This window comes from Bos indicus, chromosome 3 (assembly GCF_029378745.1).
Source record: "Bos indicus isolate NIAB-ARS_2022 breed Sahiwal x Tharparkar chromosome 3, NIAB-ARS_B.indTharparkar_mat_pri_1.0, whole genome shotgun sequence".
NCBI lineage: Eukaryota > Metazoa > Chordata > Mammalia > Artiodactyla > Bovidae > Bos > Bos indicus.
This window is the reverse complement of record NC_091762.1, coordinates 1,045,497-1,061,162: the sequence shown is the minus strand read 5'-3', so window position 1 is coordinate 1,061,162 and position 15,666 is coordinate 1,045,497. Positions and strand designations below refer to the sequence as shown.

At 48.3% G+C, this 15,666-nt stretch overlaps 1 protein-coding gene across 6 annotated transcripts in view; it reads left to right on the top strand.

The window, feature by feature from the left end:
• The window catches only part of RCSD1 (RCSD domain containing 1), a 71,893-nt gene that overhangs the window by 43,242 nt on the left and 12,985 nt on the right, over window positions 1–15,666 (top strand). For 2 of the 6 annotated variants that reach the window (XM_070782360.1, XM_019986411.2), the window contains 3 exons: window positions 7,778–7,879; window positions 8,986–9,075; window positions 13,499–13,570. In XM_070782360.1, coding sequence (XP_070638461.1) covers window positions 7,778–7,879; window positions 8,986–9,075; window positions 13,499–13,570 — 264 coding nt within the window. Of the gene's footprint in view, window positions 1–7,777; window positions 7,880–8,985; window positions 9,076–13,498; window positions 13,571–13,627; window positions 13,749–15,666 lie in introns of those variants that run through there. The other 4 variants (XM_019986413.2, XM_070782353.1, XM_070782359.1 and 1 more) reach the window with 3 other exon arrangements.

Sequence of the window (15,666 nt, the reverse complement as noted above, 5' to 3'; positions counted from 1 at the left end):
TGTGGGATCTAGTTCCCTGACCAGGGATTGAACTCGGGCCCTCTGCACTGGAAGTGCAATCTTAGCCACTGGATCAGCAGGGAAGTCCCTGACCCTGATCATAGTTTAAATACTTGCTTAATCACCCCTGTCCCTTAGTAGGCCATAAACTCTGGGTGTGCACAGTATCCATCCTGTGCATCTCTGTGTTTCTCTTCTCCAGTGTGCTGTCATTCACTCCATCCCGGGAGCCTCACAACTATCCCTAGAGGAGGTCAAGGCAGGTGCTCTTCCCACTGTACAGATGAGGAAGCTGAGGTTTCGCTAGCTCATGTGTCTTGAGCAAGGGCAGCTCCAAAACCATACTCAGGACTTAGTGTGTCCTTACTGGCAAGCCTCTGAGAGCTCCCTGCCTAAGGTCATAGGAGAGCATATAAAATAATAGCAATAATCATAATCAGAAGAAGCAGGAGAGAAGGAAGAGGGGACATGACCTAGGTCATGACCCTAAAAGCCATAAAATTACAGTCAGCTTTATTTTTTCTTAATTGCTAGTTAGTATGCACATCCGTTTCTCAGGGATGGTTTGAAAACTCAGGAAAGGAATGTCTGTTAACCATCTGTCTTGTTAAGTATCTGTTAAGTGTAGACTGCCAATGACCGACTCATGACTGCCCATTTATGAACTAAGAATGGCAGAAAGCAGCAAGGAGCATATCTTAGCTGGCTGGGCTTCCCTCTGGGAGACCTGTGCCCCAGAGAGAATGAAAGGGCAAGCGTAGACTAGATGACAGCCCTGGACTTCCCTCGGTGTAGTCTCCCCATTTTACAGATGGAAACTGAGGCACAAAGAAGTTAGGTAACTTGTTCAAGGCCGTATATGCAGAGCCTGGATTTGAACCCTGGCCATCTGGATCGAAGCCTGAGCTGTATGCTGTACTGCCCCACATACAGCACCATAACCTGTGATCTGTACACTCTGCCTCTTGCATACAGGGCTGATTGTGAGTCTTGCAGGGACTCTGAGGATATTGGCTACCTCCTGCTGTTAGTGGGAGGAGGGTGGTGCAGGCTCCAGACATCAGGCACATGTTGCAGTTTGCTTTGGAGAAAAGACCAACTGGGCTTCCCGGGTGGCGCTAGTGGTAAAGAACCTGCCTGTCAATTCAGGAGATGTAAGAGATGAGGGTTCGATCCCTAGGTCAGGAATATCCCCTGGAGGAAAACATGGCAACCCACTCCAGTATTCTTGACTGGAGAATCTCCACGGACAGAGGAGCCCGGCAGGCTACAGTTCATATGGTTGCAAAGAGTCTGACACGACTGAAGCAGCTTAGCACGCATGCACACACAATGGCCAACTGATGGCACTTTGGGTTGGAGGAAAGGCCAGTGGATGTTAATAATCTCACTTACCAACAAGGATCCTGAGGCTCGGAAAGATCTACCCCCAGTATGTGTCAGAGACAAGACTTGATTTACCTCTGAATTAGCTGTTCTTTCTGTTCCTGTCATATCATCCGTGCACATCCCCAACCCCACAAGACTCAAAATGCATTTTTATCCTTATGCTTATACAACAATTGACAGGTTTCACAGAGAAATTTCACATACATTATCTCCCAGATTGCACTGATAAGGTCCTAGACCATCATGACATTCAGGATGAATGGCTGCCTCCCATTGCTTTGTTGTCCTTGCTGTTACTTGGGAATGTGCCTGGGCTAACCCTGCCTGTGCCACCACCACCAAGACCACTGACCCCACCCGGGTGGCTGGCCAGGCCCCGGGGACTGTGAGCTACCCTGCTTCTAAGACCACTGAAGCAGTCAGGCTGATGTCCACTGACTCAGGGTTGCTTAACCCTGTCCAGGCCCCTAGGCTGTAGCACCGCATCCTGGGAGGCAGGGGAAAGCCCTGGAGGTCCCATGGAGTGGCACACTCCCCGGGGAATGGCCTGTGGATCCTTTGCGTGAGCCGGGCATCCTACCTGGGTTTTTCCCTGGGATAGAACTTCAGAGGCTAAGGACTTGCCATTTTCAAACCTTAAAGCTGACAAGTGGGGAGATAGGGAATATTTGGAATATTTTTGGCCTTAATGTGAAATAGCGGATCAGCATTCATGTGTACCTGTTTCTCTTCTGGCTTGTTTAGTTGTTGTTCTTCTTCACCTGCTCTCCACCCCTCCAACCCCCACTTACCCAGTCACTGTTATTCCAATGCAGTGTCTTCAGATGCCCAAGAAGTGCTGAATATTTGACCCAGCTGCGTGAATGCAGGACACAAGACTTTCTCTTCCAATGGCATTTCAGGGTTTCTGATCCTCTCTCACCTAAGCCAGAGAAATCTGGCCGCCACCCAGCCTGTCTGCAGTCTGCACCAAAATGTCTGCAAGGCTCCTCCTGGAATAAGAAGAGCAGTCCCATCGCCTTTGTGAATGAAAGGCAGCTCAGTGCTAATAAGGAGTTCAGTCTCTGGACCTCTTCTCCAGAGACTCTTCTCTATATTTAGACCTCTTCTCTATATCTTCTGACTGTATTTAGTTCAGTGACTTCAGATACCATCACTATCTACTGACTCTCAAAAGTTTTGTTTCCAGCCTGGAAACCTCCTCTGAATTTAAGACTTGGGTGTATATGTAACTCCCACCCTGCATCTACACATGGATATCTAATAGACATTTCAAACGTTCATGACCAAGAAAGAACTACTGACCTCTACCCACATCTTACTCCAACAAACCCTCCCCAACCCAGGAAAAAATATCCCTTGCATTCTGTTGTCCAAGCCAAACACTTGGGAGTTCTCCTTGATTGCCCTTTTTCTCTTACTTCCCACACCCAGTGCATCAATAATTCCCAGCTGTCTTACCTTCAGATCCACCCCTTTTACCACCTGCTGCTACAATCCTGGTCCATTCCACCATCACTGCTCGGCTCTACCGCTGCCAGAACCTTCCTCCTGGCCCCTCTGCTTCCACTGTCATCCATTCTCTACAGGCAGCCTTTTGATATGTAATACAGGTCACATCTCTCCTCAAAACCCTCCAAATGGTGTTTCATTCACTCAGAATAAAATACTGATACAAACTGCTTGCTATGATCCTCAAGGCCTCATGCAGTGGGGCCCAGACTGCCTCTCATCCTTTATGTCTCCTCATATTTTGGATGTGATAGGTCCCTGCCACACTTCACTTCTCTGTCCCTCACCCTTTGTTCCTCTCTGTGCTTTCTGCTCAGAACAGTTTTCTTTCCACCTTTTTCCCAGCTGGAAATTCAGATGACTCCTCCTCAGAGCTGGCTGCTCACAGCCCCATAGATAAAGCATCCTATCTTCTCTTCTTCATGGCACTGAAGTTCTCTTACTTGTTTCTCTGCTCTGTGTTTGCTGTTTGCGCCCCTCGCTGGCGTAGCCGCTCCTTAAGGGCAGGAACTCGGTCTTGTTCACTGCTTGAGCGCAGAGCTCAGGACAGAGGTGTTTGCTGATGAGATAGCTCTTAAAGAGAAGGGCTAGAGTTAACAAAGCGTGTCTGTGTGGAAGGAGATCTTTGGAATCCAGATAATGCAGCACTTACTAACTTGAAGAATGAGTTAGCAATTCTGGGCCACTTTCTGTTCTAGAAGAGGTGTTGTGAGAATGAGAGAAAAACGTATCAAGTGCTATAAGAACAGTTCCTCCCACGTAGCAGCCGCTCTAAGTAAGGTAGGTGCGTCAAACTGGCCAGCCTGGTTCCTGGTCCATTGTCCTTTCCATCATTCCCGAATGGCAATGGTTAAACATGGTGGTGAATTGAAGAGTTCAAGTAAGGTAAGCATACAAAAAGACGAAGGAATCACTGTGGCATTCCCAAAGAGACTGTCTGTTGATCCTTTTAAAATGATGTAAGTTGGAAGCGGGTGTGACCTTAAGATCCACTGCAGTTCTAAAAGAGCAAAGAAGCGAGCATACCTTATGTTTTGAGGCTCTGGCTTGTCTGTCCTGTTTCTGGTGAGCAAGACAACCTTCCTGTTAGCTAAGAGCAGGGGTTCCTCGGGCTCCAGGCAGACCCCCTCACTGATTCTCCCCCACGCTGTAGATGAGGCCTCCCCTGGTGCCTTGTGACCCTAAACCGTGGACCACAGACTGGTAGAAACTTAGACCCGGGCCGAGGAGGAGGGTGGGGAAATGGACACAGCCAGGGCAGAGTCTGACTTGGTCCTGTACACAAAGCTTCCACTATGCGAATGGTTGGCAGCATCCAGATTGTATTTATTCATCACGGCAAAAGTGAGAGGGAAGTTCCATGCTGTCCAGACACACGGGCTCCTCAGTTCTCTGAAGAAAGTCCCATAGAAACAGAAAGTAAACTCCAGAGGTGATTTTCTTCTGGCCTCAGCAAAGTTGAGGGAACCATAGGAGTGGTTTCCAAGCTTGCTGGCAGAGCCAGGCTGGAACAGTGGCAGTAAGGGCTTGGTCAGCAGGCTCTGGGCCCAGCAAGGTGGGTTGGGGGCTGCAATCTGTAAGCATGAGTGTCAACTAAAGCAGGTCGCATGTGGGAGTGGGTTCAGAAAATAGATTTAAGACATGGAGATTGGTCCCAGGAAGAAAGGATCCACAGAGGCCAAACCGTGACCAAGACCTGGAGGTGGGTGCAGGTGGAGTTGAGGGTGTCAGTGACTCTGGGAGCAGGGGCCCAGACCCTGACACCACAAGCTGGGTTGGATGGGAGGTGGGGAAGAAGGCACCCTTTGAGGACGACTTTCTGTGTTCCTGACTCTGTGTTCAATACTTAATGGATAACTTTGGAACAGAGAAAGAATGCTGCTTAGGGGGTGGGGTGGGGGGGTCCCAGGAAAGTTTGGGACGAGGCAGAGACACTAAAGTAATGCTCAGATCTAAGAACAATCAAGGTAGGAGCATGACCTTCCCAAACCAGCCTCAGGGCTGAGAGAGATGAGAGAGAGAGGGAAAAAATGTTGCTCACCTGCCTGGGGCCAAGGTGGCATGATGTTGAACCACTAGAAGAGGTCAGTAGTGGTAGCTGCCAGATGTGCAAGGCAGAAATCCAGGCAAAGCCTCAAACAGGCTAAACCACAGTGCCCGACCATCCCCAAAGCCATGCTTGCTCCTTCGTACCCGTGTAACCCAGTGGCTTATAGTAGATTTACGATTTATATATCACTTTACAGTTTTCAAAGCACCTTCACAAATTAGGCTATTTAACTGATGTTCACTGTTGGATTATTAGGCATTGGAGTCAAGTGTTTCTCAGATTATTCTGTCTGGCCTCTCCTGTGTGACTCGGGCTAATTTACTTGCCCTCTCTGAACTTCTGCCCAACTGAGAGAAGGCAACAATCAATCACTCTTCCACAACACAGAACGAGAAGCAGCATCTGGAGAGGTGCTGGTGGTGAGTGGGTTTGCCAGGCTTCAACAAGCTCTGGAGTCCATAGACATTCTAAAGAAAACCCATTCACTGGGCTCCAGGAAAGCAAATTCAGACATATCACAATCTTTCCTTCAACCTAGCTTTTAAGTCCTAAGTCCTTCCAGAAGGCTTGTAGTTCTCTCACCCCTTGCCAAGCCTGGTTTCAAGAAGGGAAGTTAGGGCGGAGTTTCTGATTCCCCTTCAGCTCTATTTTTATCTGGAATGTTTCTTCCTGCACCACCGGTGATTGGCGCCTTCGCGGCTGAGGTAAAGTGCACTGTCAGCAGGACGCGAGCAATAAATAGCAACGGACAGAGAGACAGACAGACGGACCGGCCCAGCATGTTTGCCAGGAGCAGCTCAATTAATAAATTGCTCTGTCCCTGGAGCCTCTCCATTGTTCCAGGAGGACATGATGTTCACCTCTGACCAGGCCTGGCATGGCCAGTGTGGGGCACACGTCAGGGCGGGCACTGAGGCTCCCCACACCCTTCTCCAGCGCTGTGGGGAATTCTGGCATCTTGAAGAGAGGTGAATCCTTTAACATCTTTTTTTGAAATCAGTATTTGATATTTAGGCTGAAATGGGGATAAACTTGACTTACAGCAGGGACCTGCCTTTTCCTCTAGAACAGCCTGTTCACAGATCAGAAGCTCCGTGTCCAGCAGTTCTTTCCTATCTCTAAGCAAAGCCCTCTTCTCAAAGTTCTGCCCACACTTACTCAACTTCACCTGAGGTCAGTGTGGGGCAGGTGGTTGCCCCTCCTGCTCGAATGGGACAACGTCATGGTATTACCAGTGATATTTCCTTCAGAGGGAGCACTCAAATAAGAAAGCTCAGGGACACTTTCAGCACAAAAAGGAGGGTGTAGGACATGTATGTGAGAGTATGTGTGTGTGCATATGCACATGGGTGTGTGTGTGGAGGGATGCAAGTTTGCAGCTGGAGCATGCTTGTAGGCCATGAGCTCCATGGAAAGACAGAGATGTCTTTGTTGGGCAACTGCTACCCAGATTCTCTCAGTTTCAAGCTAGACATGAGAAGGTAGAGTGGAGAGGTTTGCAGCCTGTGTGCAAAATGCCATCATCGTGGTCACCAAAAATCAAAGCTGAATGTTTCCAAGACTGGACATTTTTAAAAAATTATGAAAGTCAGGTGATTTTGTAGGCCGCATGTAATAAAGCAGAAGCGAAGTGTCTGTTTCCAGGGCTTGCTGACTCATTGAATGAGCCTTGGTGGCAAATGGCACGTGAGAGTGAACAGTGACCGTGGTTCACTGAGGTCATCGCCAAGGGTTCTTAGAAGTAGCAGTAACAACGCTTCTGAAGCTCTTGTGTCCTAGGCCTTGTCCCCACACTTTAGATACATAGTAAATCATTTGATCTGCAGAACCACCAAGTGAACAACATGCTAGTGTTATCCCTACCGAGGTACAGAAGGAGAAAGTCATTTGCCCAAGGTCACTGAGCTAAGGAGATGGAGCAACTCAGTGGTCACATCCAGATAGTCTGGTTCTCATCTGCCATGCTACTTGACTCTCATGTTGTTTATTAGTTCAACAAATATTTTCTGAGTGTTTCTACGACCAAGCACTCAATCAAGTAGGAGAAATAAGATGCAAAAATACTTGTCAAAAGTTCAATCCAGGACTTCCCTGGTGGCCCATTGGTTAAGAAAACGCCCGCCAATGCAGGGGACATGGGTTTGGTCCCTGGTACAGGAAGATCTCACATACCTCAAGGCAACTAAGCCCTTGTACCCCAACTACTGAGTCTGCACACCCTAGAGCCCATGCTTCACAATAAGAGAAGCCACCACAGTGAGGAGCCCTGCTCTCCACAATTAAAAACAGCCTCCACTCTCTGCAACTAGAGAAATCCTTCATGGAGCAACGAAGACCCCCCACAGCCACAAATTAAAAAAAAAAATTTTAAGTTCAATTCAGGGCATTTGCTCATCCTAGTAGATACAATCATGCACTGGACTCTCCAGTGCATTTTGCCAGCCTCCAGTTTTCAAAGCTCCCTTTGACTAAGGGGAGACAGTGTCTCTGATAGAGCCCTCTGCAGGCCAGGTCTTTGTAGAATGAGGACCCCAGCCTTGTCCTGCCTCCCAGCTCCCTGGGCCCTCCACGGCCCACCCCCAGGGCAACTTTAATTCCTTTCCAGATCGACAGAGCCACACCCTGGGCCGAGGACATTGTAAGTATTCATACAAAATGCAGTTGATGAATGAGTTTCTAAAGTCTCTGATGCAGAAGCCAATTGCAAAACGCTGGGAGAAGACCTCACTGTCACATAGCAGGCATCTCGCGTGGCCCCTTGTGCTGATGCTCAGAGTGCCAGGTGTGTATTTTCTGGTTAACTTTGGCTTCCCCTTGGTTTGCCAGGAAAGGCCGGCACAGACCAACGCCATTGTGGACGACTCTGCACCCCCCTCGGTGGCCCAGTTGGCTGGGCGGTTCAGGGAGCAGGCAGCCGCTGCAAAGGAGGTGAGTCAGGCGGCATCAGAGCCCCTCTCCTGGGAGGGGGCTGGAGGAAGGGGAAGTCTGGGTCAGGCCCAGAGCAGGGGGAGGGAGGAGGTTTAGTGATTACCAAATTAGGAAGCGAAGTCAGAGAGGGGTCTCTCTGAATGCAAGGAATGTTGCCATGCTGCTGGGCCTGGGCAGGGTCTTTCCTCACCAGAGTGAGGCTTATACTTTGGCCAGGAGGGAGCAGACGTGCGGCTGAGCGTTGAAAGGCCTGCTGTCCGAGATGGGGCTCTGGAGCCCAGGGCTCATCCAGCTCCATCACCCACTGATGGAGATTTAGATCTTGCACAGCTGTGCCAGGCCTGTGCTGGCGCAGAATAAAGAAGTCCCCACACCAGGCTCTTCCCCTGAGGCTAGGAATTCAGAGCAAGGGTAGATTCCAACAGAGAACTGGGAAGCAAGGACTTACAGGGAAGTGCATTCAGATAGGAAGCAGTGATCAGAAAGGGAAGGGATCTGGTTAGCAGAGGATTCTAGAATCCTGGTGGAGAGGACAGTGTCAAAGGGGGCTTTGTAATGTTGAAGAAATCTGGGCCAGATTTTCTCTAGTCCTACAGTCTGAGAAGCTCCTTAGAAGTGGAATGTGGAAAGGGCACCCCAGTGTTGGGGGAGGTTTATCATGGCCCCTTGGGGAGAATGAGAATGCTTTTTTAGATGTGTTGTTTTGCGGTTTTATTTTCCCATCTGAAAAACCCATCCATAATTTCTAGACGCAGTAGGCATGTTATAAAGGGTGAAGGAGAGAGTACTGATCTAAGGCTCTGGCAGTACTCAGAAGCTGGATGCGAGTGTTATTTTGAAATGTTGCTTCAGGCTGATGAATCTCAAGTGAAAGAGGATGCCAGCAGGAGATCACTGGGTAGAGCTAAAAGTCAGAATGGGTAGACAGTTCACTGGAGTGACTTGATAGTTAACTGGCAAAGACGTGCAACCCTCCCTCCATTCTCTTCTCCATCAGACATTCCTGAACATTCCTAAAGCCAGTTTCCACTCCTTTCTCTTCCTCCCTGTTGCCTGATTAGCTCTCTCTCTTTTTCTGTGTGTCTGTCTGTCGCCCTGCCCTCTAGACACCCGCCAGTAAACCAACCAGAAGGAAACCGCCCTGCTCCCTCCCTCTGTTCCCTTCCAAGGTAGAGCTGGGCCAGAATGGTGAGGAGGTAAGTGCTGCTGCCCCTGGGGCTCCAAAGATGCTGGTTATGATTTGCTTTCTCCTTCTTACGGAAAGAAGCACTCAGTTCACATTTTTAGACTTTAAAGGCTGTGCAGGGAATTTCTCCTGTCAGATTCAGGAATGAACCTTCTTTTCTTGATGTTTCCTGCTCCTTTACTGTGAAAATGAAGCCCCTTCCTATTCCCTCTTATCGAGCCTCCCTTATGATTTTTCAAGGACAGTAGCACTATTTTTACAGCCTGAGCATTTCAGCCAAGAGAATGGGCCATAGAGTATTACCACATCACATCAGATTTAGGACTCATGAAAGTCATGTTTGATTCTCAGGTCTAACTTACATGATCCTCCATGTGCCCAAGGCTTCTGGAAAGAGAGTCGGCACTCACATGAGGTAGAACTGCAATGAGATAATTGAGTGTTTCTGTGGTATCTTGTACAGGATGGCTATTATTCTAGATCACTGGAAGAAAACCAGAGCCCCCAGGAGGCCTCATTGCCCTCAGCTATAAATAGCCAATGTTACCAACATAATACAGGCTCTGGTATCATAGATCATAGCCAGCAGTGGATTCCCAGCCTGCATGTTCACCTACCCTTATTTATCTAATTGTAACTGTGAGAGTAACTTGTCCACACCCTCCCAGGAGCCCATGAACCTTCACTGCAATTGCAGTCCCCACCAGAAACAGATTTGCATGTTCTATCCTCCAGCCTGGGAGGCCAATTCCCCAAATAGAGCAAGCCACCCAAAGATAGTCCAGTCCCCATATCCACTGTGACACCTCTTTCCCCACTGTCTTTTTTGGGGGTGAGCATCTTGATGACAGATGGACACGGTAGCCACATGGACTTGGGTGAGCCTCTCCTTGTCTGCATTTTCCTCACCTATAAAGTGAAACATCTGGAGTATATCAATGATGTTCAAACCTTTTTGTCAAGCCAAGGCATATAAGCAGAAGCCCATCAGATAAATCAGAAAGAGCTGCTCCCTGTCAAGTGGAATGGAGAAGGGGGTGGTGTCTAGAGCCCCATGTGCTCTGGAAATACTACCCTCCCCCCCCCACCCCACCACCCCCCCCACACACACACAATGAACAGAGATCTTCTGGGATGAAAATCCCCAAGAGGCACAGTTGAAAAACACTAAGTTTTTTTGGGGTCTCCTCACATGCCCACATTATGATTCTGTGACTTTGTGGGTTCCTCAGCCAACATTCTGACCAAATACATATCAACAACTTCTCTTTGCTGAGGGTCATCTTCCCCGTGACCGCCCTCTAGGCTTGGAGCCTGTGTTAGGCAACAGGCCAAGGCTGTGGCCACTAGGAGCCTCCTGTGAGGCTGCCCCCTGACTGGACTTGGCCTTGGAGAAGGCACTGCACTGCACTGAGCTTGCTTCCTATTTTGTAAAATGGGACAAGAGCACTAACCAGTCATGGGGGCTGGGGGGGATGTTTATTCCCTGGATAAAAGTGGAGTGAGCCAGGTTAGTTTAGTGGCTCTGGGAGAAATAAGTTTACATGTTTCATTCCATGGGCCACCACCAGCAGTTATGGTCTGTTCAGCCAAGGGCTGAATGAATGGGAGGTTGGATCTTAGAAGGAAAGTCCTGGGGTGACAGGCTGCTTGCATATGTGAAGGACATTGCTTCCAGATATCAAAGATTCTTTGTCGCCTTGAAATTCACACAAAAATAAAACAAGCAGCCAGCTTTGTTTGGCTGGGTTAGATGGAGGCTGTTGTCCATCATCCTTCCATACTCCCGTGGTACAGCCTGCAGAAGCCCTAATGCTGGGAGCCTGGGGGACCTGCAGGGAAGGCCCCAGTCAGGCTACCTCCCGGTTTCCAGTGCACAGTGCTGAAGGGGTCTTGCTATCTCTTCTTCATTCCTGCCCCCTCCCTATGCCTACGGGAGCCTGAGATGGTGAGGCCAGCCCCTGCCCCCAGGGTGTATTGGAGTTACCCCTCTCTGGAGGACCCACCCAATACTGTGTTTTAATGCAGCCACTGCCTCACTTGCCCAGAGAAGGACTGAAAAACCTGGTCATTATTCTAGTCACTGTTAGAATGTCCTATATGGACATACGTACACATAGAGAAATGTCAGGTTGACTTGATCCCTCCAACTGTGCGAGAGGCAGCTACTTGTCTGGAGCTGCTAGTTAAACAGTAAAGGAAATGCTGCCACTTGCTGCCGTTCCTAGGAACTGCACTGGTGGCTCCTGGGTTCTTCCTGTTTAGTAAGTCAATTCAAATCAATAAGGATTTTGTAGGGCATGAGCTGGGTTCCCAGCACTGTCCTACGAGGAAGGGGTGGTGTTTATTGAATTTCACTCTCTTCAGAAGATAATGATCAGTTATGGAAGAGAGGAGTTATTACATAAAGTGAGTTTTGTTAGCACAATTGTTGCTGCAGTTTCTAGAACGGCATCTTCAAAAACACTGGCTCATGTGAATTTTCACTGTAAAGCCCAGAAATTAAGAACAACCAAATCTGTTCTCACAGTGGCCACAAGGCTCCTTGAAAGACTGACCACTCTGGAAGTACGTCTGATGATGCAAACTCATGGAGCCAGAGGTACCTGAGAGCTGCAGGAGGCCTTAGAATCGCTTATTCCAACCCACTTGCCTGCTTGGGTCTTGGCTGGGAAGGCTGAGGCCAGGGCATCCATCTAGCTCCTGTCAAAGCCAATTGGGGACTTTTTGGGCGGTCCAGTGGTTAAGACTCCAAGCTCCCAGTGCAGGGGTCATGGGTTCAATCCCTGGTTAGGGAACTAAGGTCCTGCCTGCAGTGCAGCTCCCCTCCCAGAAAAAAGCCAGCATCAGAAAGGGCTGGGAGGGGGCCTCCTGAGTCCCAGCAAGTGACTGATCCACTCCAGCACCATGCCCCCCAGTGCTGGGCCTTAAAAAAAAAGGTCACAGAGAGTTCTGTTGAGTGAGTCTCTCTCTTTCCATCACTAAAGTCATCTCCCTCAATAAATATCTCAGGTTTATAAGAAGTCAGTATTATTCTTCTTATAATTCAAGTAAATTAGAATATAGGTCCAAGAAGCAATGTCCCCAAATGTAGGAAAATCCTGTGTGTTTTTTTCTGCTCTGGCCTCTGTCCAACAATATGGAAGTCATCAATTTCCTTTTCTTCGTCACCACCATCATCATCATCACTGTCATCATTCCTGCACGTTGAAGATCAATACACCTGTGGAACGAGAATCAAGCTGTAAGGACTTTACACAAAACAGGAGTCAATCTTTTTAGATAATGTAAAATCCAATAACAGACAAGAAACCTGACATATATTCATCACAAAAATATCTCTAACTAATAGCATGCTGCTGCTGCTAAGTCGCTTCAGTCGTGTCCAACTCTGTGTGACCCCATAGATGGCAGCCCACCAGGCTCCCCCGTCCCTGGGATTCTCAAAGCAAGAACACCAGAGTGGGTTGCCATTTCCTTCTTCAATGCATGAAAATATATTCATATGTGTATATATATATGTGTGTGTGTGTGTGTGTGTGTGTGTGTGCGTGTGTATGTATGTCTCAGACATCGACCGCTTTTAGAGGGCAGGTACACTCCAACGGTAAAGAATTTTCCTGCAGTGCAAAGACCCAGGTTCAATCCCTGGGATGGGAAGATCCCCTGGAGAAGGCAACGGCAACCCACTCCAGTATTCTTGCCTGGAGAATCCCTTGGACAGAGAAGCCTGGTGGGCTACATACAGTACATAGAGTCACAAAAAGTTGGACATGACTGAGCAACTAACACTTTCACTTTCACAGAATCATGTTCATTTTTTTATATAACCAACACAATGTCTAGAATGTAGGGGGTACTCAATAAATGTCTGCTTAATCAAAATGAAAATTCAATGTTTTGGAAAATGATAGTTTATAAACAACACTATTGGTGAGGTTTCCCGAAATATTATTAGCTCAAGGAAACGATTTCAATAATACCTCTGTCGGGTTTCACTCCAACTCTCTGGTTTCTTGTGATATTTGTGTCAAACCGAATGGATAGTCACTTGCCCTTTGAAAACCCTCCAATTGTTCTCCCACATTGTTAAGGTCATGGGCTGAAGATCTTATCCCCCTCAGACATAGTCTGCTCCCTCATAATGACCATGAAGGCATCCTTCCTGGAACAGGAGGCCTCCTGTGTTTGGATGTCCTGCTTGCTCCAGCGCATAGAGTCAGGTAGTCTTGTTAGTGGCAAGAAGAGGGAGAGGGGAGGGGGCCCCTGCTGTGCCTAGTACCCGAGGAGGTAAGTGAGTTCCTGCAGCTAAGCGGTGAAGTGATGAAACCAACTTTTTGTTCTCATTCCAATTGTGGCTTCTGGGCTCCAACCAGAACCCCACTTCCCTTCACCTTACTCATTTGGTTGCTTTGGTCCATTTGCTTTTATAGAAGTCACTGCCCAGTGCAAACCACCCTCCTAAAGTCAAAGTGAAGAGCTCACCTCTGATTGAGAAACTTCAGGTAAGTCCAGAATGGTTACCTATCACTACCTCTTATCCAACATTTGCATGTCTGAAGGATGGGAAGCTCTGCTGCTGCTGCTGCTAAGTCGCTTCAGTCATGTCGACTCTGCGTGTCAACTCTGTGCGACCCCATAGATGGCAGCCCACCAGGCTCCTCCATCCCTGGGATTCTCCAGGCAAGAACACTGGAGTGGGTTGCCATTTCCTTCTCCAACGCATGAAAGTGAAAGTGAAGTCGCTCAGTCATGTCCGACTCCTAGCGACCCCATGGACTGCAGCCTACCAGGCTCCTCCGTCCATGGGATTTTCCAGGCAAGAGTACTGGAGTAGGGTGCCATTGCCTTCTCCGATGGGAAGCTCTACTTAAAGGCAAAACACTAAAATGAGGACCCTATCAAATGTGAACTCATGTCAGCACCTAGCAGAGGTTGAAGAGAATGGGATATCTTATGGGAAAAGGACATGATAGTGCAAGAAACACTCCAGGAATAGCCAAGTCCTTTCCAAGGCGTGAATGCAGCCACAGACCACTTCAACCTTATCCAGGGCTGAAATTCAGTTGCTAGACATCACACCACTATGGCCAAATTCATTGTTTGGAAAGCGTCCTGTCCTTCCTTGTCGCCAGTTACCTGGCATGCCCTTACCACTGTGCCCCCTGGCTTTCCTAGGAGTGTGAATGGGGCATATAACTGCACTTGATCTCACAATCTTGTGGAGACAAGATTTTCAAGGGTTAGTGTTAGTCACTCAGTTGTGTCTGATTCTCTACAGCTCCATGGACTTTAGCCTACCAGGCTCCTCTGTCCATGGGATTTCCCAAGCAAGAATACTGGAGTGGGTTGCTATTTCCTTCTACAGGGAATCTTTCCCACCCAGGGATCAAACCTGGGTCTCCTGCATTGCAGGCAGATTCTTTACCATCTGAGCCAATAGGGGAGCCAAGATTTTCACATATGATACAATAAAAGACATATGGGAGAGTAAATACCAGAGATCTAAATTGTGGGTAACTATCCGACTCCTACTGCTTTAGACCAGGACTTTTTTTTTTTTTTTTTTTTACAGTTGGTATGATTTTTCTTTTTTTAATTTATTATTATTATTTGGCTGCACTGGGTCTTCGTTGCAGCATGGGCTTGCTCTAGTTGCAGCTCATAGACATAATTGCTCTGAGGCATGTGGGATCTTAGTTCCCTGACTAGGGATCAAACCTACATTCCCTGCTTTGGAAGGCAGATTCTTAACCCCTGGACAACCAAAGAAGTCCCTAGACCAGGACTTTTTAACCTCAGCATGATTTGGGCTGGGTAATTTTGTTTCAGGGAGCTGCCTTGTACACTGCAAGGTGTTTTAGCAGCAGTCCTTATTCACTGGATGCCAGCAGCACTCAATAAACTGACAAAGAAAAATGCCCCCAGATATTGCCAAATGTCTCATGGGAGCAAAATCATCCCCCTGCCCCCAACCTTAGGTGAGATCCACTGCTCTAGAATTATAGAGCAAGAAGAAAGTCAAGTGGTCAGGAATAATTGATGAATGCTTTATGAAACACCTATTCCCTGAGTTGGTCCTTAAGAAGGGTGGCTGGAAAGGAGGGAGGGAGGTTCTCCTGGTGTGGGAACAGTGTGAACTGAAATGCAGAGGAGGAGCAAGCATAATATGTCTGGGTCAGGCCTGTAGAAGATGCTCAAGCTTTCACTGCAGTCTCAGCAAGGCCCTCCTGCACTGGATTCTCCTGTCTGGGTCCAAGTAATGAAATTGGTTCATCAACCTTGTTGTGGAGCCATTCTTAGGGATGTGTCAGGACAAGTAGTCACAGCCTCTGTAGTTCCCAGCTACGGGAGAGCCCAGAGATTTGGCCCCCAGCCTGATTTGGGGTTAAGGAAAGCACCTCTGGTTTGGGGTCATGAGCCTACCTGGTGAAGGATCAGAAAGAGTCTTTCTGAAGTTTAACTCATCATGAAAAGCCCTGATTCCATCTCAGTTGCAGGGAAGGGGTGGGCTGCCCATCACTATAGAAGGCTGCAGGGCTCTCATGTACCTCACAGGGATCTCTCACAACTCAGACCCCGCTCCTTGATGTCAAGGGTG